The following is a 25,019-nucleotide window of genomic DNA, read 5'->3' as shown; positions in this document are numbered from 1 at the left end:
TCCCCCTTTCAGATTATCCTTTGAAAAATTCAGTAGTTCCCAGGGACCCCTAACAGTGCATGCTTTGCAGGTCTCTTATTTGGTGCACGGGTGTGTTCCTTACAGGCTGACACATTGTAAAAGATCCACAGGTGGAGCTAATTATTTCAATTGCGATATTAAGGAGATCTGCAAAACATGCACTGTTAGGGTCCCTGTGGACTGAGTTTGGGAATCACTGGAATAAATCGGGTTCAGTATGATATGCCAGCGGTCGGAATCCCGGAGGTCGAAATACTGATGCCGGAATCCCGACCGCCGCAATGCCGACAAGGGGGGGATGTGGATCCCCCCTCTAGCGGGCTCGCTGCGCTCGCCATGCAGCAGGCCCGGTGCCATGCTACGCCCGGAACACTATTTTCTTCTCCCTCTATGGGTGTAGTGGACGCCGGAATCCCGACCGCCGCAATGCCGACAAAGGGGGGGGGGGTGTGGATCTCCCCTCTAGCTGACTCGCTGCACTTGCCATGCAGCAGGCACACTATTTTGTTCTCCCTCTATGGGTGTCGTGGACACCCATAGAGGGACAAAGTGCCGGCATTGCGGCGGTCGTGGTTCCGGCGTCGGTATCTCGACCGCCCGGATTCCAACCGCCGGCATATTGACCGCTTCCCAATAAATCATAACATCTGCAGTATATGTGATTGCATTGCACAGAAAAAGATGCTGTCACCAATTTAACCTTTTGTGGAAATGTTAACACAAATTTGACTAGCAGTTGTTACTGATTTAAAAAAACAAAACTCATATACACTAGACGACTCAGCCGTCGGGATCGAGTCAAATCGTCCCAAATCAGACTAGTGTATGGGCACCTTAAATTTTTATTTACTTTTAAACAGGCAGAAATCCAGAATGTCTAATTTGGGGTACTAAGCAAAGTTCTTAGCTCTAATAATACTGAATGCAGATTAAGAATTTCAAAGATTTCATATTGTTGAGGATGATGTGAAACTACAAGTCTTCGCATACCCTTCCAGCTATCAGTTATCTGGCAGAGGATGCTGTTTCTTATAGTGAGAACCATAAATTGTCCATTGACAATCAAATAGAGAGTGAAATTTAATAGGATGAGAGTTCAGAACATGAGAGATTTGTTAAGAAATCTCCATGTTTTTTTTTTTTTTTAAAGCGGCAATTGTTTACACTGCAAAACCAGTTTGATTTTGCAGTGTAAATGATTGCTGCTTTAAAAAAACCTGGAGATTTCTTACCAAATCTCTCACTTTCTGAATCTCTCATCCTATGAAATTTTACCCAGTATGTCTGGCTCAAATAACAGTGCATATTGCTGTGATTCTTGTGCAAACCCCAAACATAAAGCTAAACTGGTCCCTTGCATATATTCACAAGTTCAAACCGTCTCCTATAAAGGGCTGAAGAAACTCATCTGTATTATTAAGATTATATCCTGTCCTGTGTGACCTCAGAGACACCACTTGGTGCCCAAGAAATGTTACTGCTGTAGTTATAACATTGGATAGCAGTCTCATGATTATGGTATTTAGAAAATAAACCAAGACAAAAAATATCTACCGCTACTGTGCGAGAACAATATTTAGATTTACACAAGTGAATCAAGTTCCACTGATTTATATGTACCTCTTGCCAATGCATTCTATACATAACCAAAAATGTCTTCTTGTGTTTTTTTTTTTCATGCAGTGTTCATTATGGCTTCTGGACTCTTGGTGTATCCCTTCGGCCTCAATTCTACTACTGTGAAAAAATACTGTGAAAACTCAAGTATATACTATGCAGGAGACTGTCAAATTGGATGGAGCTACATGCTTGCGATTGTTGGGGTCATGTTATCTGTGTTTTTACCATTCTTTGCTAAATATGCACCAAAAGAACAGACGACCCCGACTCCACTTCCTACTATTTTATAGTATTTTATTTTTGCAGAAAATGGATTCTGTCTCAAAATGGATGGACAGAACGTAACAGTGCGCCTCTTTGTAGCTGTGCAGCTAGACTTACAAGTCAGATCAAATATCGCATTGATCGTCTTCCTGAAGCATGATAGAATAAGAGCCTTGGGATTAAGTAACATTATGTCACTTTGTTTTCTTGGTTTTCCCAGTCTTTCCTAGTTTATACAGTACTGTATGCGGTTTCCTTTAAAGGTGGCTACCTCCTAATCATCTCCTTCCAATGAAATACAAAATCTTTGCTGGAAGAAAGATATATTTTTTAATTTATGGATTTATTCAGTCTAATTTACATAATTTATGGGGCCTACACACGGGACAATTTCAACCGGTTTTCTAAGCGATCTGACGTATTTTCACTGGATTGCTTAGAAAATGACCCTAGGGGCCATAGAGATAGCGATGCACAGTCCCACACATCGCCATCACTGGGCGATTACGATCATGCATGCTGGATAAAGCTAGTCAGATCGTCATAACACATTGCTGTGCAGTGCTGTGTGCTGAAAGATCACTCAGCACAGTTGCCCCATGTGTAGGCCCCATTACTGAATATCACACATGCAGTGTATGTCCTGCTAAATTTATGATCTCATATTTTACTCTGACAACTGTAAAACTTTGTTTATAACACACAAGCTATATTCTAATTTGTATCAAGATGGTATTTACAATACAATGTTCTATTTCATAGACTTGTAGCCCTAACATACTTTTCTGTATTTATTTCTTCTAAACTCTGGTCCTCTGCTCCCATATGACACAATTCTAATGATCTTTTGTATATATGTCAATACAAACCAGTCTAAATAATAATGATGCTTTTTATTAAAATGTACTTTTATTCAGTTTCCAAATTACATAGGAACACATCATTAGCTTGAATATTTGTCATACTTGGCAATCAAGTGACTTTGTATCTAGGTAAAAGTTAGGGCCAAGTTTGTTTTCAGTACACTGACTCGTCTAAACATAATTAAATATTTATCTGTAATCATAACTTCACAAGCAGCCTGCGAAGGTTTAAAAATTGATTGGTTTAATGACATTATCTAAAATGATGTACAGTATAGGGACAAATAGTTACCAACCAGCAAGATCTTCTATTTATAATTGTATAGTACAATTTTTTATTACAATAAGCAAGCTGTAGTTCATGATTAATAAAGGTGCATCCTGTGTGGTCTTAAAAAATCCCACAAAAAAAGAGAAATTAAAATAATTCCTTTTCCGTGTAGATAATGCACACAAACCATACACACATGCAGTATACTTCGCTCCACCCAACAGGTACATGAATTTATGGTGACAAAGAATTTGATGGTATATGGTATTAGGATGTATGGCACTCTTAAGCTCGGTACACACTTAGCGGCTCCTGGCAACACTGATGTTGTTGGCGCGGGAGAACAATATAGTGCATACACACTGACCAATAAAGTGTTTACAATATCTGTCAGTGATGTCACCCACCCCCTGCTCTATACATGCGGGCTCTGATGATATTGTCAGCTTGAGCTGCATGTACAGATGACAGGGGGGTCATTAACACTGCACGGGAGCATGCATCCTTAACTATATAGTGGGTACGCACTGAGCGACTTGCACTATATATTGTTAACAACACTGTTCATGATTAACAAAATGACGCCCAGTGTGTACCCAGTTTAGGATTTGTAGAAAAGCAAAAATGTTTTTGATTGATATTTATACTGATGTGTCCACATACAGTACATCTAGCCTCCCTGCAATTTAACCCTTTCAGTGCCAATATATCCGCTAAAAATGCCAGTGTCACAGCAACTTTTTTTTTTTTTTTGTATAAATAAATACAAATGCAGCCAAGTCAATTAATTGAAGTTTAGTTAAATATTGCACCCAAAAAAAGAACAGTCGCTGTGAGCGGTGCTGGCATTTTTAGTAGATATTTTGAGGATCTCTCACAGCAACGTTGGCACTCAGAGGGTTAAACAGCCCTTCTAGTCACGCCATGCAGTGCCTTGGTACCGCCAAGCATGTTCTTATGCAACTTTTCCATTTCAATGCTTTCATTCAAAAAATTATGCAAATAGGATGCACAGGTAGCTTTTACTGATTAAAATGATATGCAGCATTCCTGTATTATGTGTGTAACCATGGCTTTATCTGCATGCAAAATGCTATACTATGCTGTATCATTCCTATTCATATGCTCATTTCATAGCAATGCGAATAAGACAAATTTTTTGCCAAAAAAGACACCCGACACTAGCAGAATTGCACGGTACCGTTGAGCTCACTCCCGCTGTGTGGCATATTGAGGCTAGATGTATGAGGACACGTATACAGTATGTGTATATATCTATCTATATATATATATATATATATATATAAATAAAAGTGGGTGATGACCCCAAGTGCGCCACAAGAGAGCAGCTACTCTATAAGTCACCCCTGTTAGCGGTAGACAAAAAAGAGAAATGTAGACACCAAGATATAGAGAACGCTAAGTTATGTTCCACCACCTGGTTGAAGTGTGATTTTACACAGCATATAACAATGTATACAACTATTAAAAAAATCTTTTATGTATACATTGTTATATGCAGTGTAAAATCAGACTTCAACCAGGTGGTGGAACATAACTTAGCGCTCTCTATATCTTGGTGTCTATATATATATATATATATATATATATATATATAGCTGGTGATGAAAACCGGCACTCCAGCGTGTAGCAAGAATATGGGACCGGGGTGCTGGATGGGGTGAAATGTAGAGGGAGATGAAGCAACAGCACTCGCTCGGATTTGCAGAAGAAAAACTCAGGACACTGAGCAGGGTCAGTATATATAGATATAAATGATTAGTTTGGACTGCGCACAGTAATCAGTTCAATAAGTCCATATACTGAACTGTAGTGCAGCTCCCTCCTTCCTGAAGAAATATAGAAAAAAGAGAATCGCACAATCAGCCACTGTTCAATAACTTTACTAAGTAATAATAGCTCACATATATGAGGGTAAAAGAAGATCTGCTTGCCAGCATAGAGAACCACCAGAAAGTGCAGGGAGACTTGGACCAGCCTAAATGGTGCTTGGATATATTGGGAGGACACATGCGAATGGGAATTACAGCATGACAGGTAATGTATGCCAACATTTGAAAGTGGGCACCCATCTCTAAAACACGCCCAGATTAATAATTTGTAGATTTCTGGTGGTGCTACCTTACCTGCCATCCAGGCACAGCATTGCAGTGCGCGATCATCTTTACTCAGGAGCTACTGTGGGAAGTTATGCGATGCAGTGGCTCACCTGAACTAAGCACCTTCTCTGTGTTGGTTGTGGTATAGTATATACTATAAGCAGGGCTTAAAGTGAGGGGGAATGGGGTGGAACTGAGTTCCACCACCTCTAAAGGTGAGGTGGAACTTTTTAAACTCCACATTGGCCCAGTCATTTCACAGAAAAGCATTCTAGTTTGCAGGGGATGTCAAAATCCTTACCACTGGCCCTGTCTCTGCCGAATGGGGAGAGGGGGGTAATTAGGTGACATAGAGAAATGAGTTCCCCCATCTCTGCATGACCACTTTAAGCCCTGACTATAGGTAATTGAGTAGCAGTGTTAACTCGCATATTCACTTCAGCTCCTGGCACTTCAGCTTCTTAAGAAGCTGTGTTTTTACAAAAACAACAGGAGCTGATTGGTTAGTGCATTAGTTCTCTCCATCCTTTCATAAATACCCAACTCAATTTAGAAGACTGTATACTCAGTGTATGATACTTAACTTCATATAAGGATAAAGACCACAATATTAAATGACTGTTGCATTTCATTATATTCAATTATTTTAAATACAATTTAGAATTAATGTAAAAATGTCTATTCCTTGGCAGAACTTGAGACAGACTATTATTATTATGACTCTATTGCATTCGCTGTTTAACAGAGTGCTAGCTACAAGACAGGAAGTTTTGAGTGCAGAAAAACATCTTCCATCAAAAACATTACATAATCCCAAATATATCCAAGTCCGTCCACACTTGTATATTAGTTATTATTCTTAATATGTTCATGCTTATTTACTAGTACTGTAGGTCTCTAAAACATGCTTTACAGCAATTTGCAACAGATAATCTGGAAGCGTGCAACCTGACTGTAAATTGCTTTTTTTTACCAAAAGCTAACTTTTGTTTTGCTGATTACTGCTGTGATACACTATTTTATAGCTTGCAGAGTAGTTCTAAAACATATTAAATAACTAATGTATCAGGATGTCATAATTAAAACATTTGATTATATTACAATGATAGAACTTCAAAATACATCCCTTGGGGCTCACTCAGAACAAAGGTATTAATACCACACCATTAAAGTACGCTCTTATTTTATTCCTGTTCAAAATGGTTGTCTTAATAAAAACTAATGAACTTGTAAAACTTTATTTATTATACTACAAATGTTATCTATACAGTAAATCACTTAGATAACAATCAGACAGCCAATATAACATGCATACTATACATTTAATTTAATTGTTTGTTAAAACTCTTTCATTCAATAAATTGAAGACTACTGTACAGTATATGGCATATATGATCATAAGGACCATTTTTAAGAGATTTGCTTACTTAAAATTTCACTGAATAATATTTTGTTTGCGTTGAGAATGCTTTTTATTAGCGATTTGCCCACCTTTCCCTGAAATGATAGATATTAATTGAAAGAAAAATAATTTATTGTTTAATAAAAAAATATATTGTGATTTGTTCCAGAGTTCTATAAAGTGATATAAAATTCCAAATCATTTTAGATTAATAGAACAAGAGAATTCTGAGAAACAATCGGAATTAAACATATAGAATTTCTACTAATTTACAGAATAATCACTTTTCATTAAATGTTTAACTGCTGGCTTTCTAAACAGGACTGGCTCTGGAGGTATTACCCAAAATACAGAATTTTATAATGCCATACTTTAACATCAATTTACAACTGAATTTGTTTATTGGATAGCTACTGTAACAATTTTAATGTAGATCAATACACAGGAATATGTTAATCTTACTTTTAACGTGGGAAATGCATGGAATGTCTTACAAAAACAAACCTATTGGGGGGCTGCTTTTAAATGCCATAGCAAATAATCATATAACTGTTAAACTATAATATAGGCTATTTTAAGGATATTCTACTCCTTGCCGTAGAATTACTTTCATTATTTGCTGTGATATTTTTTAAGATGACACTTATAACAACTGAAGACTGTGATAAACAGACAGAGATTCACATCTACGAAGGAAAAGTTGCCACATAACCATCCTGTGCCTTTATTAAAGATCAATTGAACAAAATATTATGTACCAGGGATGTTTATTAACTGCAAGATGCTGTACATTCTGTAAAATACTGTTTCAATTCTTGTATTTGTCTGTTTGCAACAGTTCAGTGAATATTTGTAAAAAAAATATAAATATAAATATATATATTAGTCACGTTCCTTTTTAGTGTCTTAAAAAAGTGTTATTATTTTACCTTTTATTTATACTCTAATGTTTGGATTATGATGTTAACAAAAAAAATTAACTAAAATATATTTTTCATTGATTTTGTCACACTAATAAAGTACTTTTTATTCAAATTAATATTTGGATTGACTTTGTTCTAAATAGTGCAAACTGAAATTATGGGTGACATGTAAAAGGATACGATTTTTGGTAAGGTTCCAAAATCGTCGCAATTTTGAAAATCTAAACATTTTTGCCCAAATCGCAAATGTAATATAATGCGGTTTTACGAGTAAAAATGGAATTCGCTTGTGATTTATGGCGATTTTTGGCCACTTAAATGTTTGCATTTTAGTCACAGAAATTTTAAATCTTTTACACATGTGTAAAAAATGACTCAGTAGCACACAGGTCTAAAAGTGTCATAGCAAATTATAAAGTAGTCTCATGAAGTGGTTTTGTCTCATTGCATTTTGATTTAAAGGAAAACAGTGAAAACAAATTATGGCAGGGCTCACTCATGCCAGACATCTGATGCATCATTGCATATTAAGGTTAGGTATAGTAGGAAACAATTGTATTTATAAAATACACATAAAGAGTCACACAGAAAAAAAGTAATGCAGTAAAAACATAGAAGTTCAAAAACCATATTTGCTTACTTTAAGTCTTTTCTCTCTGGGAGAAGCCCATTCTGGGGACGAAACATGATGTCATCATGCCCCACCTCCAGTACATTAAATTCAGTGACTCATGGCTCTTTAAGGAGTAATTTTAGCCAACCCCTCCCTAAAGAGCTGTGAATGGTGGTATTTGACCGGCTAAGGAGGGGCTCTGTGGGGGTCAGCTAAATGCGGGCGGCTTGCTCTCCTTCTGGGGTTGGGAGGGGGACCTGAATTTTTTGGAGCCTCCTGGCTATTTTTGGGAGGGTAGGCCAAGAATGCCATAAACACAAGTTAAACCATGAACCGCAAATAAGACCAACCAGAAGCACATTTTGCATGTGATTTAAATATTTTGAAATGCAGACAATGCGCAGCAATCACTGTAAACCGCTTTATTTTTCAATTACAAATAAATGGGCATACAAATATGCTAAGCTGAAAACCATTTATAGTTCAGTATACAGAAAATATAACATATCTACTAACCTGATAACATTAATGCTTGCTGAAGTAGGAGTAGCAATACACAAACAAGATAACAGTGCATAAGTCAATATTTTATTCTTGTTAATAGTTTCAAAAAACACTATATATGTCTGAACACTCCTAAGCCTTAAGACTATATATATCTATATATAGATCTCTCTATATATAGAGATATCTATATATAGATATATATCTATATATATATATATAGATACACACACAGTAGCTCTGCAACACTATATTTTCACTAAATATTTTGTTTTTCTTTATTTGACTAACAAATTAATATTTAACAAGTCTACTTTTCATTCAGTGTATTAACATACTGCTCCATCTCACTATCAGCAGCAGTCATAAATTTCTTAAAGGTTTGTTGCTCGTCTACTGATGCAGGTCTCACAGAAACACACTTGAATATGTTTCTTTTCTTGTCATAGTTTCCCATTGTTCTAACCAGTCGTCCTCTGATTAGTCTTGGTAAGTCACGGTCCTAAGTAAAAACATATTCATGCACATGAAAATTATACAAAAGTGTGTGGTGTACTAGCACAAAATATATGATGCTTTTATGACATCCAAAAGTTTACGAAAAAAGAATAGGCAGATTTACTGAATGCTGCACCGTCAACTAAAGAGGGGTCGGAAAATTAAATTTCTGTCTCTGTACTGGAGTAGAGGGTCTGTTGAGCTGTGTTTCACCACTTTGTGGTTAGTGTCATGGACCCGTCGGGAAAGCAGGGTTTAGTTGATGAGTTGGAGGGTGCATAAGGAAGACTAAGAAGCCACAATCACTGACATTGTTCTCCACTATAAGTGGCAATGCAGCTTTAATTGGCTGTCTGTTATTCTAAAGTCTAATAGACTGTCACACAACTGCGGGGGGGGGGGGGGGCCCTCGCCACCAAACAGCCAGAGCCGGACAGCGCTGAAGCTGATTTTAGCCATCAGCTCATCGGCACTGCCCGGATCTAACCAGCGGCAATCCCGAGAATTCCGGGCTTGTCAGTCTGCGCACTAAGGCATAGCCCGGAATATTTTCGGGATAACCAATGAAAGGGTCAATAGAGTTCCTGTAATAACTGACTGACTTCCACACTGATCAATTAATGCTAGGCTTTGTGTGAATTGATTTGTAACTTGAAGTATAGCCATTCCTTAGAACTGCCTTCTTTTTTGCCCAGAGGTATCACAGAAAAACTATAACCTAGCCACAATATTTTTTTCCACAAACATGCTATATTCATATTTTCAATGAAGAATGGAAGCTTGTTTTAGGCCTAACTTAGAGCCGTGTGTAAATCTGCCACAGGTGCAGATGCATAGGGGGAAATTTTCTAACATGGTAGTTCTATTTCAGATGGGATGTTGATAGATACTATCTATTATCTTCTAGACGGTTCTAAATAAATAACAAGTAGATTCTGATTGGTTGCCCATAGAAACATCTCATGTGATACAGAATTCCCATCTTAGTAAATTTCCCTCATAGTGTGCTTTAAAACTTTGGATTGTCACCCATATTCAGAGTCAGACCATTGTATATGGCCGCACTGCCCAGATACATTTCCATGTCTAAGCAGTCCCATAAATATGGAGGTGCGAGCACTTTTCAGCGAATTCGGCACACCGTAAAGTCCGCCCGGTGTCGTGATGATTCACACTCGGCGAATCATCCGCACACATCGGGGATAATAGGATCGACCCCCTGAGTCTATGTTATTACTGAGCGTGCACTCATATTGGAATAGGCTGCAATTCTACCTATACACCCATAGTAAGGGTAATGAAAGTTATTTGCAAATGCCACATTGCCACCTATTTGGGAGGTGTCTGCCTCATGGAAAAAATCCTTGGTTGAGAGAACTTCCACTGCTGATGGTATTGTGTGATGGGTATCTCTACATATCTCTAACCTTAAAACATACATAACATAGGCCCTTATTCTAATCTGTGCGGTACGGCCCGCGTGCGGCCGTACCGACGATGTTTTCACTCTGCACATGCGCAGAGGTCACTCTGCGCATGTGCAGGCGAAATCGCCGCACACAAAAATTATACGCCGCAAAGGGGGCGTATAGGGGCGTGAGGGGCTTGATAGCCTCATTTACCTATGTATACGCCCAGCGTTTCATGGGCGTTCCCATGCAAACGCGGGGCGTATGCATGGTAATGAGGCTATGACGCCAGTGATGGGGGCGGAAAGCTGACATCGCCGGATGTCAGCTCTCCGCCCCCAAACAAGCTTTCACACGGACAAGTGTCCGTGTGGTCTCAGCTTGCGTGAGCTGGTGGAGCGTGCGGCCCTGCCTTCGATGGTCGTCGACCATCGAATGCAGGGGGCAGCTCCCACCATGGTGGAGGCGTACGCCCCACCATTTTTCATGCGGATCGCCAGCCGTCCGCGTACGGACGGCCGTGGCGATCCGTCTTGTAGGCGGGGATTGGTTTGTGCGGCCGGAGCAACGTATGCGGCTCCGGCCGCACAGATCAGAATAAGGGCCATTTATATAAATGCATTGATTTAAAAAGAGGTCAGTTCTGGCAACAAATCTGTCACTTAGGGACAGATGTATCAAATGGAGATAAAATAGAGATTGATAAACTACCAGCCAATCAGCTCCTTACTGCCATGATACAGGCTGAGTTTGAAAAATGACAGTAAGGAGCTGATTGGTTAGCTGTTTATCACTCTCCACTTTTATCACTTTTTGAAGCTTGATACATCTGGCCCTTAGAAAGAAAACTTTATATTTTTTACACTAATGGGACATATTCACGTCACATTCATGTTTCAAGACTGTGATTATCATGTGGATGAAATGCGTGTTTGAAGGAAGATATCTATCTTCAACATCTTAAAGGACATTGCTCTTGGGTCTATTCAATTTCTTTTAAAGCTTCCATACTCCTCTCCCATAATTACCACCATTCTCACCAACACTTCAAACAATCATAGTCGCAAAAACCCACTCCACATGTTCATAACTAACACATGTGATCTATTTTTCAAGAGTCACATACAGTTATCCATGAATTTTCTGTACAAAAGAAGCAAAAAATATGCCTGAAGCTAGAAGATTCTCACACAACATGGTAAGTTAAGAGGGGCTATTTATTGTAACTGTAGAAAAGATGTTGACATTGTTAAAATATCAACTGGCAAAATGTCAACATTCTCAGAATGTTGACATTTAAATTAGGTTGCTGGGGTAGGTTAGGGTTTGGCAAGGGAGGGGGGTGGGAGGTAGGTTTAGGGGGTAAGATACTCACTTACTGGAATGCCAGAGGAATGCAACTCTGACCCGGAAGCGATAGTCACGCAACCACCGGGACCCGGATGCCGTACTGCAGCCACTGCAGACCATCAGGAGCAGCAGGGACAACATTTTATTCATGTCTATATGATGAACATTGACATGGTCAACGTTGATAATTTGATCATGTCAACATTTTAATGTTGAGATATAATCAACCCTATAACTCAGAGGTTCTACTGGGCAAAATTACAATGTAAATACAAAACGTTGCTGTTACTTACAATTTCAAAGAATATGCATTGAATATGATTCTTGCCTTCTCTTAAAATAAATAATTTTGATCCATGATCACCTGACGTTACAGCAGAGTCAAGAGTGGCTAGAGAAACAGGTACATATCTAGTTAGGCATCTTCAATAACACGCTCACATATCTATAGCTACTGTTTTCTGCTTTCTGGCAAATATTCATTCTGTGTGACGTGATATTTTTAACTGGTGTGTGACATGGGGGCTTTCGAGCATGTTCGGGTACTCCGGTGTGTTTGGACGCTTAGCTGTTCTGATGCATTTGGCTGTTTGGGTGCTCGGATATACAGTCGCTCTGGTATTTGGACATGCTTGAGCCCTCAGGTATTGGGGTGCTCAGGTGTGTTTGGGGGCTCGAGTGTTTGGGTGTTCAGGCTTCCAGGCGATTGATGGGGCGAGCAGTGGCGGAGTGCGGTCGCCGGGGGAATAACAACGGCATGCACCTACATGTCAGTGGCATGCGCCAACAACGCAGATCAGCCCCGAAAATTTACGTGCATACAATTAAAAGGGTTCAAATTTTTCTGAAATATTAAGACAAATTTTCAAAATGTCAAAATGTACTCTTTGTACGAAATATTTTGTCCAGAACTGACGGCGAGTTTAAGGGACAGCTTAAAATCACAGATCTTTCAAATGTATGGGCACCTTCAGGGTTTTTTGGTGGTGGAACAACCCAAAACTCAACAGAAGAAAACAAAATTATTGGAGTACTTTATCTTAAGGTCTACATTCAATTCATTACAAAGCTTGTCCTGTTTTAAGTCATTGAGTTTGCAGGACCTACAGTAATAGGGATCACAATTCCATTATACGGTATACACTGGCAATGGGCTGCATTTTAAAAGCATATACAAATGTGTGCACACAGATCAGAAACACAATAGATAGCACATTATTATTTTTACTGTATCTATTTGGAACTACATATCCTGTGAAGTAGCTCCTGGGCATCATTTTCAAATAATAACATTTAATATACTGTATTGTAATACGTATGAGTTTAGTTAAACATCCATTTAACTTATTATTAATGCAGTAACCAGCAAATTGACAAAGTTAAATTGCCACTTGCTGCAATATAACCATAAACAGGAAAACACATTGGGCCTGATTGAGGTTTACTTGGTCAGGGCCGAATTCGGCCCTGTTTCCGATGGTGGGGGTCTGCGCATGTGGATATGCAAATATACACATGTGCAGACCCCCTGTGTGAACGCCTTTGGCGAGTATCACACTCGACGTGGCATTCACTTAGGGAGGGGAGGAAAGGGGTCGGACAGCCTGCTGGTGCAGGGGAACTCCCTGCTCAGGGAGGGTGGCTGACATCACATGACATCTGCGCCTGCCCTCTTTTCAACCATCTCTGTTGGAAATAAGAGGCAGTCTAGACTATTTTATTTGTGACCGGGAAAATAAAAATTAGATAGTCTGTGACCGTTGAATGATTTTTCGCTCGTGTGGTCGCATGCGAGGGGATGTGTAAGCTTACATATCCCCTCCCATGCAAATGTGGGGATTCATACGGCGGGGAGGGCAGTATTTACCTGTTCGCTAGGCTGCAAACATACGCAGCCTCGCGAACAGGTCGGAATCAGGCCTATTATCCTTGATCTCAGGAATCAACAAACATATTAGATGGATTATAGGATAGACAAGCATTAGGTCAATCACTGAAGGTCGACATGCATAACGGTCGAGATGACTGAAGGTTGACAGGGTCATTAGTTGACACAAACATTAGATCGACATTTTTTCAGGGCCCTGAGGAAGCCGGCATGGCCGGTTAAATGCGCATAGGCGCGTGATGTAGGATAGCCTAAATATAGGAATGCAACCTGGATAATGTTTAGAAATGTCTATTGTTCCCCTTGTGTGTGTCTATTAAAGTAACGGTCCTACATCCCACTGTCACGCTGGTACCGCACTTCCCAAAATCAGGGGAAGCGGGCAGCGCTTACATATTGCACGTGGCAAGCGGCTACAGTGCACAGTGATACACAATAGCGATTTCCAATTCTCCCCTTGTGCATGTCAAATAATATAAAATAATTGTATTAGACCTCAATGTCATGCTGGTACCGCATTCGCAATATCAGGGGAAGTGGGCAGCGTTCACATACTGCGGTTTAGCGCAAAATGATATACAGCAACGATCTCCAATTCTCTCTCTGTGTGTGGGCCTTATTCTGCTTGGAGCGTCCGGGCCGTACGCGTACGTCCCGGGGTTTTTCACGATCTGCGCATGTGCAAATACGCTAATGCGCCGGCGCGAACACTCCACAACGCTTACGGCCGTTGTCTCAACGTGCGAAAAAACCTGTACGCGAGCGTACGGGTAATGGGGCGGCATAGGGGCGTGTTGATGGGAGCGGCCGAAATAATGAGGGAAAATGGGCGTAAATATGGGCGTACACGGGGGTGTGCACCAGAAATGAGCGGTGCTACTACCGCACGATCGACTAAGGCACCGTTCGTTTCGGACACCAAACAGGCGGCCGCCAACCGCCAGCTAAAACCACTCCTACAGATACCGCTTGCCAGCGTGCGCCTGAGTTGGCTAATTAACGCTGATTAGTACTTAAACACATACACCTGAATGTAATAAGCAATGCTGCAGTCTATTAACTCCAAACCATGATTTCACTGCCTGCAAGCCACACATGCAGCACGCAAACACATTGGAAGCTTATGTTTCTATACTTCTCCACATTTAAAGGTTTGTTTAATTTAAGGTAAGAATCTTTTTATACGCTAAGGTAGGTATTTGATAAACAGACACATTCACTACCTGCTTTCATAGACTTTACGCAGTAGCACACTCAATCTACACAAGTCGACATGTGTCAACGTGTTCACTCTAATACTAACATAGGTTTTGTATTTAGGATACAATAACATAAACCACATCTAACACCTACAAACGATGTTTCTGCAATGTTTGAAGCACATGACCACTATTTTCAACACAATCTTTGTATAGTACCCCAAATTATGACCTGTACCACTATCTCATCTGCTATGATTTGGATTTCACTACACTCTGGATGTAAGATGCCACCAATCACATTATTGCACTCTCATCTCTCTAACAAAGGATTCCTACATCTGCTTATGACACTGTCAAATCATATATATTTTAAAAGTTATGCATGTTTGTTCACAAGCTAATTTATCATGTTTGGCCCATTCACACATCTTTTTTTAGGGAGGACACATATGAATTCCTACACAAATGTACCTTTTCACCCTTGTTTGTCTGCCTCACCCACTCCATGAGGAAAGCATTGTTCTGGACCTGCTTTTACCTACTACTGTAGGAGCTACCTCACCTGCACACAAACTGCTTTCTCACCTATTAAGTTGCTCTGCACATGTGCTGACACAAACTAATTAGCAGGGAAAAGTTGGATAGGAACATGGGAATGGCCATGGAGAGGGTTACACATGGGAAACTTCCACCACACTTCAACAAATGTTCAAAAATACCCTGGTCAGTAAGTACACATAAATCTAGTATTTGTTTCACACAAGAAATGACACATACCACAATTTAGATTTAATTTGTAAAATAAATTTATTTGCTGTTCAGCATCACAGCTTGACACTTTAATGTGAGAAATAAAAAAAAAAACAAATAAAATAGACACACAAATAATAAAACAGCCAGAACAAGAGGTTGCATATCTCCAAACATGTGTTACCCTGCAAATGCAATGGTGAAAGAAATGGGGACACCAGAATACGTACTGCAACAACCAGGGTGACTACTAAGCAAGATACACACCACCAAAAAAAAAAAACCTGCATTTGTAGAGGTCAAAATACGAACTTTCATGCCCATGGCACGCAAATGGATCGATGGGCAACTCAGGAAGCGGATGTCCAGTGCAATTTAAACCTTTGGCCTACAACCACAGAGGAAGTGACCCAGGTCTCATTTGGGCCCTTTTTTGCCCCTTTTAGATGGGGCCTTGGGGACAGGGGCCTTTGGGTCAGCTGGCTTTCGGCGTCTTCCCCTAGTCGCCACAGGAGGGTCAGCCGAGGTGGAAGGTTGGGGAGCAGCTTGGGGTGGGGCAGCAGATGGGGGATTGTCCCTTAGGGACCTGGCGGTGGACAGCTGCTCCGCAATAAGTTCATTCTGGCGGCTGAGGTGTTGGCCAATGCTTAGCATGCCAGCCGCCAGAGTTTCATTAATGCGGTTCAACGCCTCAACCTGCAGCTGGTTTGTGGCCTTCCACTCCGCCAGAAAATCCGCCACCTGCTGCTGACGGATCGCAGCATCCACCCCTTGCTGCTCGATCCTGTCCAGCGTCACCAACAGGCTCTCACTCAATGTCTCCTGAGGCTGGGGCTGGGGGCGACGTCTTGGTGGAGGCTGGACCACCTGCTCCACCTGTGGCTCTGCAGAGGCCGATGCTGCCGGTACATCCTGACTTTCTGCTTCTGCTAGGATAAGAATTGAAAACAATGTCACCATCACATACGCAATAAAAAATATCTTTCTAAATACAATGCATTACTGTGACTTACCATCAAAAGCAGCAGCAAAGACCTCCACCGGGAGCTCACTGTCCATATTGGAGATCCCCCTGATCTCCCCCACATCGATGACGTCACAGGAGTCCAGCTCCAGGGGGGTAAACTCCAAATGGTCAGGCATAGGACCGCTCCCGGTGGACATGCTGTGGTTGTACCGGTCAGTCATCTTCCTCTTCAGGGCACTTTTGAAGTCAGTCCACCTACAAGTTTAAAAATACAAATATCACCATGAGATATGTGCACCACTGTGCTACGTGTAGGGTTACCACCTAGTCCCTTTAATTCTGGACACATGTTACTTACACAGGTTCTGTGGCAGTTTAAAATTAGGTGAAGTGGAGTCTTGAAGTCAGCCAGCCACAGAACCTGTGTAATTAATATGTGTCCGGAATTAAAGGGACTAGGTGGTACCCCTAGCTACGTGACATTTCCTAGTGTGGGTGATCTTTTGTGCCATGTGTGGCCAAATATTTCTTTGATGGACAAAACCATGTGCACTGCAGGTGAGGCAGGTGTAAAACCCCACCCAAATCTGATTATCTCTGCACAAGTAACACCTGCCTCACCTGCAGTGCACATGGTTTTGTCCATCTAAGAAATATTTGGCCAGAAAGAGTGAACTAGAATAAGGGCCTCAGTTCCTGCTGGAGACTGCTGAACAAATTGCCCTGACAAACACACTAACCTTTTCTTCACCGCGTCCCAAGTTCTGACCACTGGTGACACCTCGTTCACTTCCTCTGTGATCTTGTCCCAAAGGTTTCTCCTTGCACTGGCACCTGGCTTCCTGGTTGCCAATTCAATCCATTCGCGTGCCCTGGGCACGAGAATTCGCATTTCGGCCTCTACAAATGCAGGGTTTCTCCTTCTGGTGGTGGTATCCTGCTCAGTCATCACCCTAGATGTTGCAGCACGTTTTCTGGTGGCCCCAGCTCTCTCACCATGCACCTGCTGGGTCACACCTGTTTGGAGAGATGCAACCTCTTGTTCTGGCTGGCTGCTTGGCCCTTGTGGAGCTGGTGGAGGTTCACCAGGGCCTGTTACTGAGGGGCCCGCTTGATCTTGCAGGCGACTCCTCTCTTGGGCCCTCCTTCTCCGCTCCTCTTCCCTCTTCTGTAATGCTTGAAGCATGGATTCGGCTTGTGCTCTCTGCAGAGCGTCCTCTGCTGCTGAATCGTCAGAGTCAGACATGTTTGCAGCAATTGTGGGCTGCATCTGACTGAATATTTATATGTTAATCTCCCGCCACGAACAAGGGGGCGTATATTTTTCCCCGCAAGGTAGATGCAAATTTACGCCGATATTTCCCGCCGATAATTGCCGCTTAAATTACGCAGGTCTCAATGCACCTGATCAATCACCCGTATATGTATCTACACAGGTTGTGGAGCATTGTGGGCTACATCGTGAAATGTGTGCACCTGTCATTCCAATGATGAGTGTTGTCAGCTGGTATCTGTTGGAGTTCGTGTATGCTTTGTGAGTCACATTTCAAAACATCACGTTATAATGCTTTCCTTACATATGTAATGTGTATGAAATTGTCATACAGCAACATGTTGCATTGTGGCCCTTTAGGCAGCGTAGTTATAAGTAGAGGGTTGCGTGTATCATTTTCCGCCTACTGTATATACAGTACTCCTCCCCATGCATATCGCTGTATCGTGCCCCCTTTAAGCAGCGTAGTTATAAGTAGACGGTTGCGTGTATTAATTTCCGCTTACTATATATACAGTATTTCTCTTCATGGCAATTGGTGTATTGAGCCCCCTTTAAGCAGCGTAGTTAGGAGTAGACGGGGTGCGTGTATTATTTTCCGCACACTGTAAATACAGTACTTCTCTCTTCATTGAATGCATGCTGTTGGTTGTGGTGTGTATATCGGAACGGTCCGCGTAAGTTTCTATTCGCATCCAGTTTGTTAATATAAGAGGGATTAATAAAGTTAATACCAAACAAACAATTTTTTCGACCAATCAGCAAGCACCAAAAGTGATATATGTACCTGCAATTAATAACTGCGCCATTGCCAATATGACTTCTACAAGAGCCAGGCCCTTTTCTACATGTGAGCTTTTGGCCCTGGTGGAAGTGATGGATCGTCACCTGGGGCCCAGGGGCCCATATGTATGTAATGCGGACAAGCGGCGGGCGTATAATGCTGCCCGCCGCCTGATATTTTCCACAACCGGCGTCCGCAGAAGCCTGGGCCAGGTTGAGCGGCGCTGGTCCGACCTGCGCCGGCGGCAGCCGGTTCTACTCAGCAGCCTTCGCCGCCATATTGCCCGATGTAAGTTTTGATTACTAGTATGTCAGCGTTTTTTAGCAATGTTTGGTGTACTTTTTATAAATATGTTCCTGAGTATGGGGGTGTATATGGGGTGTATAGGGGGTGTATAGGGGGTGTATATGGGGTGTATATGGGGTGTATATGGGGGTGTATATGGGTGTATATGGGTGTATATGGGGTGTATAGGGGGTGTATATGGGTGTATATGGGGTGTATAGGGGGTGTATAGGGGGTGTATATGGGTGTATATGGGTGTATATGGGGTGTATAGGGGGTGTATATGGGTGTATATGGGGTGTATAGGGGGTGTATAGGGGGTGTATAGGGGGTGTATATGGGTGTATATGGGTGTATAGGGGGTGTATATGGGTGTATATGGGGTGTATAGGGGGTGTATATGGGGGTGTATATGGGGTGTATAGGGGGTGTATAGGGGGTGTATATGGGGTGTATAGGGGGTGTATATGGGTGTATATGGGGTGTATAGGGGGTGTATATGGGGGTGTATAGGGGGGGTTTAAGTAGTTGATCAGTTTTTGGGTGTAGGATATCCAATAGTTTGCATGATAAATGTCTGAAATTTCACAGCAATGATAATTTTGAAGGTTATGAGCATGACTAATGTGAATTTTTCTTTCCCCCTTTTTTATGAAACCCAATCTTCGATTTCTATGCCATCAACATGAACATTTCAGCACGGGCAAGGGCACGCATTGAAGCCCGGGAGCAGGCAGCCCGGGACCAGGCAGCCCGGGACCAGGCAGCCGAGGAGGAGGAGGAAGAGGAGGAGGAAGAAGAGGAAGAGGAGGAGGAGGAAGAGGAGGAGGAGGAGGAGGAGGAGAAGAAAGAGGAGGAGGAAGAGGAGGAGGAAGAAGAGGAAGAGGAGGAGGAGGAAGAGGAGGAGGAGGAGGAGGAGGAGAAGAAAGAGGAGGAGGAAGAGGAGGAGGAGGAAGAGGAGGAGGAGGAAGAAGAGGAGGAGGAAGAAGAGGAGGAGGAAGAAGAGGAGACCCAGGGTGCAGTTTTCACCCACACAATTTCCCCATCCCCCACCCCCTCCACAACCCCCACCCCCTCCACAACCCCCACCCCCTCCACAACCCCCACCCCCTCCACAACCCCCCCCTCCACAACCCCCCCCCCTCCACAACCCACACCCCCTCCACAACCCCCCCCCCCTCCACAACCCACACCCCCTCCACAACCCCCCCCCCTCCCCACCCCATTTCCAACCCCCCTACACCTCTCCACCACCCACCCCCAAACCTCTCCACTCCCCAGTAACACCCAGTACCTCGGGCCAAAGACCAGGACCATCCTCCTTGCTCCTGCCTTCCCCAACCACTCCACAGCCAACCAGCGGCGCCCAGGATGGCTCAAGTAGCCGTAAGTAAATAATGTGTCTAATGTTGACCTACACATTTCTACACATAAACAATCACAACAACCACATATGTGTATCCAACATCAACATTAGTTGCAACATATCACTGCAGGGCGACCATGAGGTGTGTCCTGTCCTTCTCCAGGAACAAGGGTCCCCTTGGTGGTTTTTTTGAGTGTGGCCATGCCTCACCCCTTGAATAATTGACATAACAGTACATCCAATGAGATATCCGACATTAGTGGTGTGGTAGTTATGTGGCTCCAGGTGTTGGGTAACTCCAGTTCCCAGCATGATGTGCAACACAGGGCCAGATTATAATGGAGGCGCAAGGGGTCAGTGCCCCTGGGACCCCCTCTAGCTAGGGGCCCCCTGTGGTTGTCATTTTTTTTTTTTAAAAAGACAATGTTTAAGTTATGTTTTTTTTTTTTTGCTAAATGTTTTGTGCATGGGTGGGGTAGTGCTGCAGCTTCACCTATCTGCCAATGTGACAATGATTTATGGTGCTGAGCATCGGGAGGCAAGGCACACTGATTGCACAAGTGTGCAGTGCATTTCTGGGAGTTGACTAAGTCCCATGACACTTTGCACCAGAGGACAGAGGCTGAGAAGTTTGTGCTGAGCTCTGATTGGTGGAGCTCATTACATACTTCTCAGGTCCATGGAGAACAGCAGCAGCAGCTTAGTCATAGGAGGGTTTTTAATCAGAGGCAGCACTAGGACTGTGAGGTCTCCTCCAGAGTAAGGGGCAGAGGGACAAACACAGGCTTTTCATGTGGTGTGTGTATATATATATATATATGGTGTCTATTATTATTCCGAGTGCCGCCAACCCCCTGTCTATATATATATATATATATATATATATATATATATATATATATATAAATGCATTAGAGAGCCAGCAGCATCCAAAAAGAATTTCATTTATTAAATAACAGGCATAATAGTGCAAATCGGAGCAAAAAAGGTTAAAAAATGCAGGAGGAAACGTCTACTTAGCATATTTAGTAGAAAGCCAACATCACAGCGTTCATCCTCCAACAACCAGTCATCACACCCGACAGGCTGTTTCGGTGCTTCTCAGCACCTTAGTCATGGGCCCATGACTAAGGTGCTGAGAAGCACCGAAACAGCCTGTCGGGTGTGATGACTGGTTGTTGGAGGATGAACGCTGTGATGTTGGCTTTCTACTAAATATGCTAAGTAGACGTTTCCTCCTGCATTTTTTAACCTTTTTTGCTCCGATTTGCACTATTATGCCTGTTATTTAATAAATGAAATTCTTTTTGGATGCTGCTGGCTCTCTAATGCATTTTTGTATTATGACCAATTTGTGAGTTCCAGCACTCTCTGCATTGTTCTGTGTGTGCAGCCTTGACTCATGGTCTTGCTATATATATATATATATATATATATATATATATATATATATATATATATATATATATATATATATATCCCCTGCAGGTAACCATTGACCAAGTTTATTCTGCCTTTACTCTATGTTTTGACAGTATAATATTCGGCCATGCAGTGTGCGGCCAGTAATGACAAGTGCAAGGGGGCCCCCCGCTCTAAAGTACCCCGGGCCCCCCAAAGGCTTAATCTGCCACTGGTGCAACTTAAATGTAGAGATTGTTTTGGTAATAGTGTGTGAGGCCATACGGATGCATGCTTTACAAACATAGCTGTAGGCCTATAATTTGTACAGCAATGTCCTAAATTTAAAATAGTAAGGAGTGCTTAAGCCACAACAATGTCATAACCCTTAAATAGCACAGGCTAATTGTGAGGTTAGAGGACAGTCCCCCAAAAACAAAGTACCAATTGGGATACAGCATACATTCATTGATGAAGGAGTAATTGAATTAATGTTATTTACTATGTACAGTATGTGTGTGTTAACATATTTTTTTTTAGTACTGTGTTTACAGCAGACCCATCTTCAATGTAGTTTAAAAATGTATCTGCCCTTCACACATAACTCACAACTTTTTATTATGTACAAATACAACAAACATTTGTTTATGTTATATATTAATTTTTTTTTTTATCCCTTCACTACAGACACTGAACAGCAGCAGGAGGAGGTGGCAGCCCTTATTCGGGAGATCTTCCTGACCCTTTTTTATTTTCAACTTCTTTTTGGCCTACTGGAGGCCCGCATTTAATTTTTTTTTATCCCCCCCCCCCCTTATTATGTTTGTAATAAATAAAAGTTTATATTGTATTATAAATTGCCTGTGTTTTTAATAATAAATATGTTAGAGGGCTTGTAAGGGTAGGTACATACAGATGTGTAATGTAAGTTATATTAGTAATTTGAGGTGAGGGGTAATGATTGATGTGTAAATGTGTGTGTTTTTGAGTAAAAGAACACATAGTGAAAATGCATGAATGTTTAATGTTTTTCGATTAAAACATCACACATAACATCAGGGTAGGTATACATGTTACACATTTTGGACAAACTAATTATGGACATAATTTAGTACATATACAGAAACACCAACATAACTTGATTTAAAAGTAACAGCAATATGGGGACACATAGATAGTGATTAAAATGCCACATTAGAACATAACAAATATACATGTAATGTGGTTTAAAATGTAGTTTTATTAGGTCTTTATTAAGGTAGACAATTGAGTTAATAGAAAACAATAAGTGAATAACAAATAAATTAATTAATCAATTGTCAGATTAGTAGTTGAGAGGCAAGATTTGCAGGTCCATATATGTGAAGGGTATGCCAGCGTGCACGGACGTACGCTCACTCTCACGAGCGGTGACATAAGCTGAGTTTTCCATTGAAAACAATAGGGACCCGTCCGTGCAAGCTGGCGTACGCTCAGATCGCCGCAAGAAGGCGGTGGGGAGACGGAGGAAAGACGGCCGTAGACGGCGCCGTACGCTCAGTCGTACGCCAGTTGTCGGAGTGTAAGGGCTGGGCCGGCCGCGTACGTTGCCGTACGCTCATTTGTACACCACTCCCCTTCTACGTTATTTTTGCCCGTACGCAAGCGGCTGATTTGTGGGTGGGCTTAACCCTAACGGCCGCGTACGGCTAGCGTGCGGTAATTGTGAACGTACGCACGTTTGGCCGCTCCGATCAGAATAAGGCCCTGTGTGTGTTCAATAAAACAATAGTCTCAGACACCACTGTGACGCTGGTACCAGGGGAAACGGTCAGCGCTCACATACTGCACATAGCGAGTGGCTACGGTGCCAAGTGAGGTACAGTGGCAATCTCCAATAGCGCACAACTACAGAATATTTAAGAGTGATTGTATATAAAATTGTAAGTAGTGGGACATAACGGTGTGTACTATTAACAACGGACAGTGTGCAATGGAGCTTGTCTGTTCCTCAAACTGCACAGGATAAAACTGTAGCAGTACTGAGTGGCATGATATAAAGACCATCACTAGCTCATAAATACATGAAGAAGTGAAGTGAGTGTACCGCAAATATATGAAGAGTGAAATAAGTGTACTGTAAATAATTAAAAGTGGTTATATACAAATCACGCAAAAAGAGATTGGACAGTGTGGATCACAAGTGTACCACAAACACTGAAAAGTAGCCAGACATAAATTGCACAAAGAGAGATTGGATGGTGTGTATCACAAGTGTACCATAAAAATCTAAAAGAGAATATATACTAGTTGTAGAAGGGAGTTTGGATAGTGTGTATCACTAATATCCAACAGTGAACAATAGAGCTTGCCCGTTGAAGCAGACAAATATAGAAAAACGCTAATCAGCAAAAGAAAGATTATCTTTATTAGAAAAACCCACTCTCCCTGGTAAACCGCGGAGACGCTTCTGTGGGATTGTAAAGCAACACACCACAATAAATATTGCTGAAACACCAGATAATAGAAGGACAACATGCAGGCTCAGATCCCGGAATTAGTATAAATACCACACTAGAACAGAGAAGCAACCTTACATTAAAAGATAGCCAAAAAAGACAGACAGTGTAAGGTGGGGATAATAGAAAGAGAGCTCTTACCAGACTAGAAGTGAAACATAACTGTATCCAATTATCCTAACAAGGTTGCCTTGAAGACAAGAGGGCAACATTGTAGCAGGATAATGTCCATACAGCAGCACCAGGCAATCTGCTGGCAATAGGAAATACAGTAGGAACAGACAGTTTAAACACCATAGTCAGAGATAGAGCAGACAAAAGCATACAAAGTAGTATCCTCTCCACAAAGTGATAGGGAGAGTAGACACAAGGGGTGACATTCTATGGGATGAGATAAATGCGCATTTTTTTTTATCTCGCATCACATCGCCGCTATTCGCACTTTTTTAATTCGCATTTTTTGGTAATAATTCGCATATTTAATGGGATGCGATTTGGAGGCTGAAAAGTGCGATGTAGTGCGATTTGCGGTGAAGTGGTGCGAATTTATGACACAAAAAAGTGCGATTTCTTCCGCCGGTCATGTGCGAGTTTTGGACCAACCGAAATGCGATTTAAAAAACTGTCTCTGCATGACTAAGAACCCCCCTAACCTATTGGCCCACCTCTGTCCCCTCCATTATGCATCACACCCCCTATATAAAGGGGCACTGGCGCAATTTCACTCTTTGATAGGAAGTAAGGAGC

The 25,019-nt window shown here is 41.8% G+C and overlaps 2 protein-coding genes across 2 annotated transcripts in view; one reads left to right on the top strand and one right to left on the bottom strand.

The window, feature by feature from the left end:
* LOC146059841 (LHFPL tetraspan subfamily member 7 protein-like) overlaps nucleotides 1-3,167 on the top strand; it is a 188,240-nt gene extending 185,073 nt beyond the window's left edge. Inside the window, exon 3 of the mRNA XM_083172425.1 lies at nucleotides 1,705-3,167. Coding sequence (XP_083028551.1) covers nucleotides 1,705-1,931 — 227 coding nt within the window. The 3' untranslated portion in view covers nucleotides 1,932-3,167. The remainder of the gene's footprint in view (nucleotides 1-1,704) is intronic.
* Nucleotides 3,168-8,504: 5,337 nt separating this feature from the next.
* SPATA22 (spermatogenesis associated 22) overlaps nucleotides 8,505-25,019 on the bottom strand; it is a 48,174-nt gene continuing 31,659 nt past the window's right edge. Inside the window, exons 7-8 of the mRNA XM_083172423.1 lie at nucleotides 12,152-12,249; nucleotides 8,505-9,103 (exon numbers count right to left, since the gene is read on the bottom strand). Coding sequence (XP_083028549.1) covers nucleotides 8,912-9,103; nucleotides 12,152-12,249 — 290 coding nt within the window. The 3' untranslated portion in view covers nucleotides 8,505-8,911. The remainder of the gene's footprint in view (nucleotides 9,104-12,151; nucleotides 12,250-25,019) is intronic.

Source organism: Crinia signifera, chromosome 2, assembly GCF_055691185.1.
Source record: "Crinia signifera chromosome 2, ASM5569118v1, whole genome shotgun sequence".
NCBI lineage: Eukaryota > Metazoa > Chordata > Amphibia > Anura > Myobatrachidae > Crinia > Crinia signifera.
This window is presented reverse-complemented; position numbering and strand designations above follow the sequence as displayed.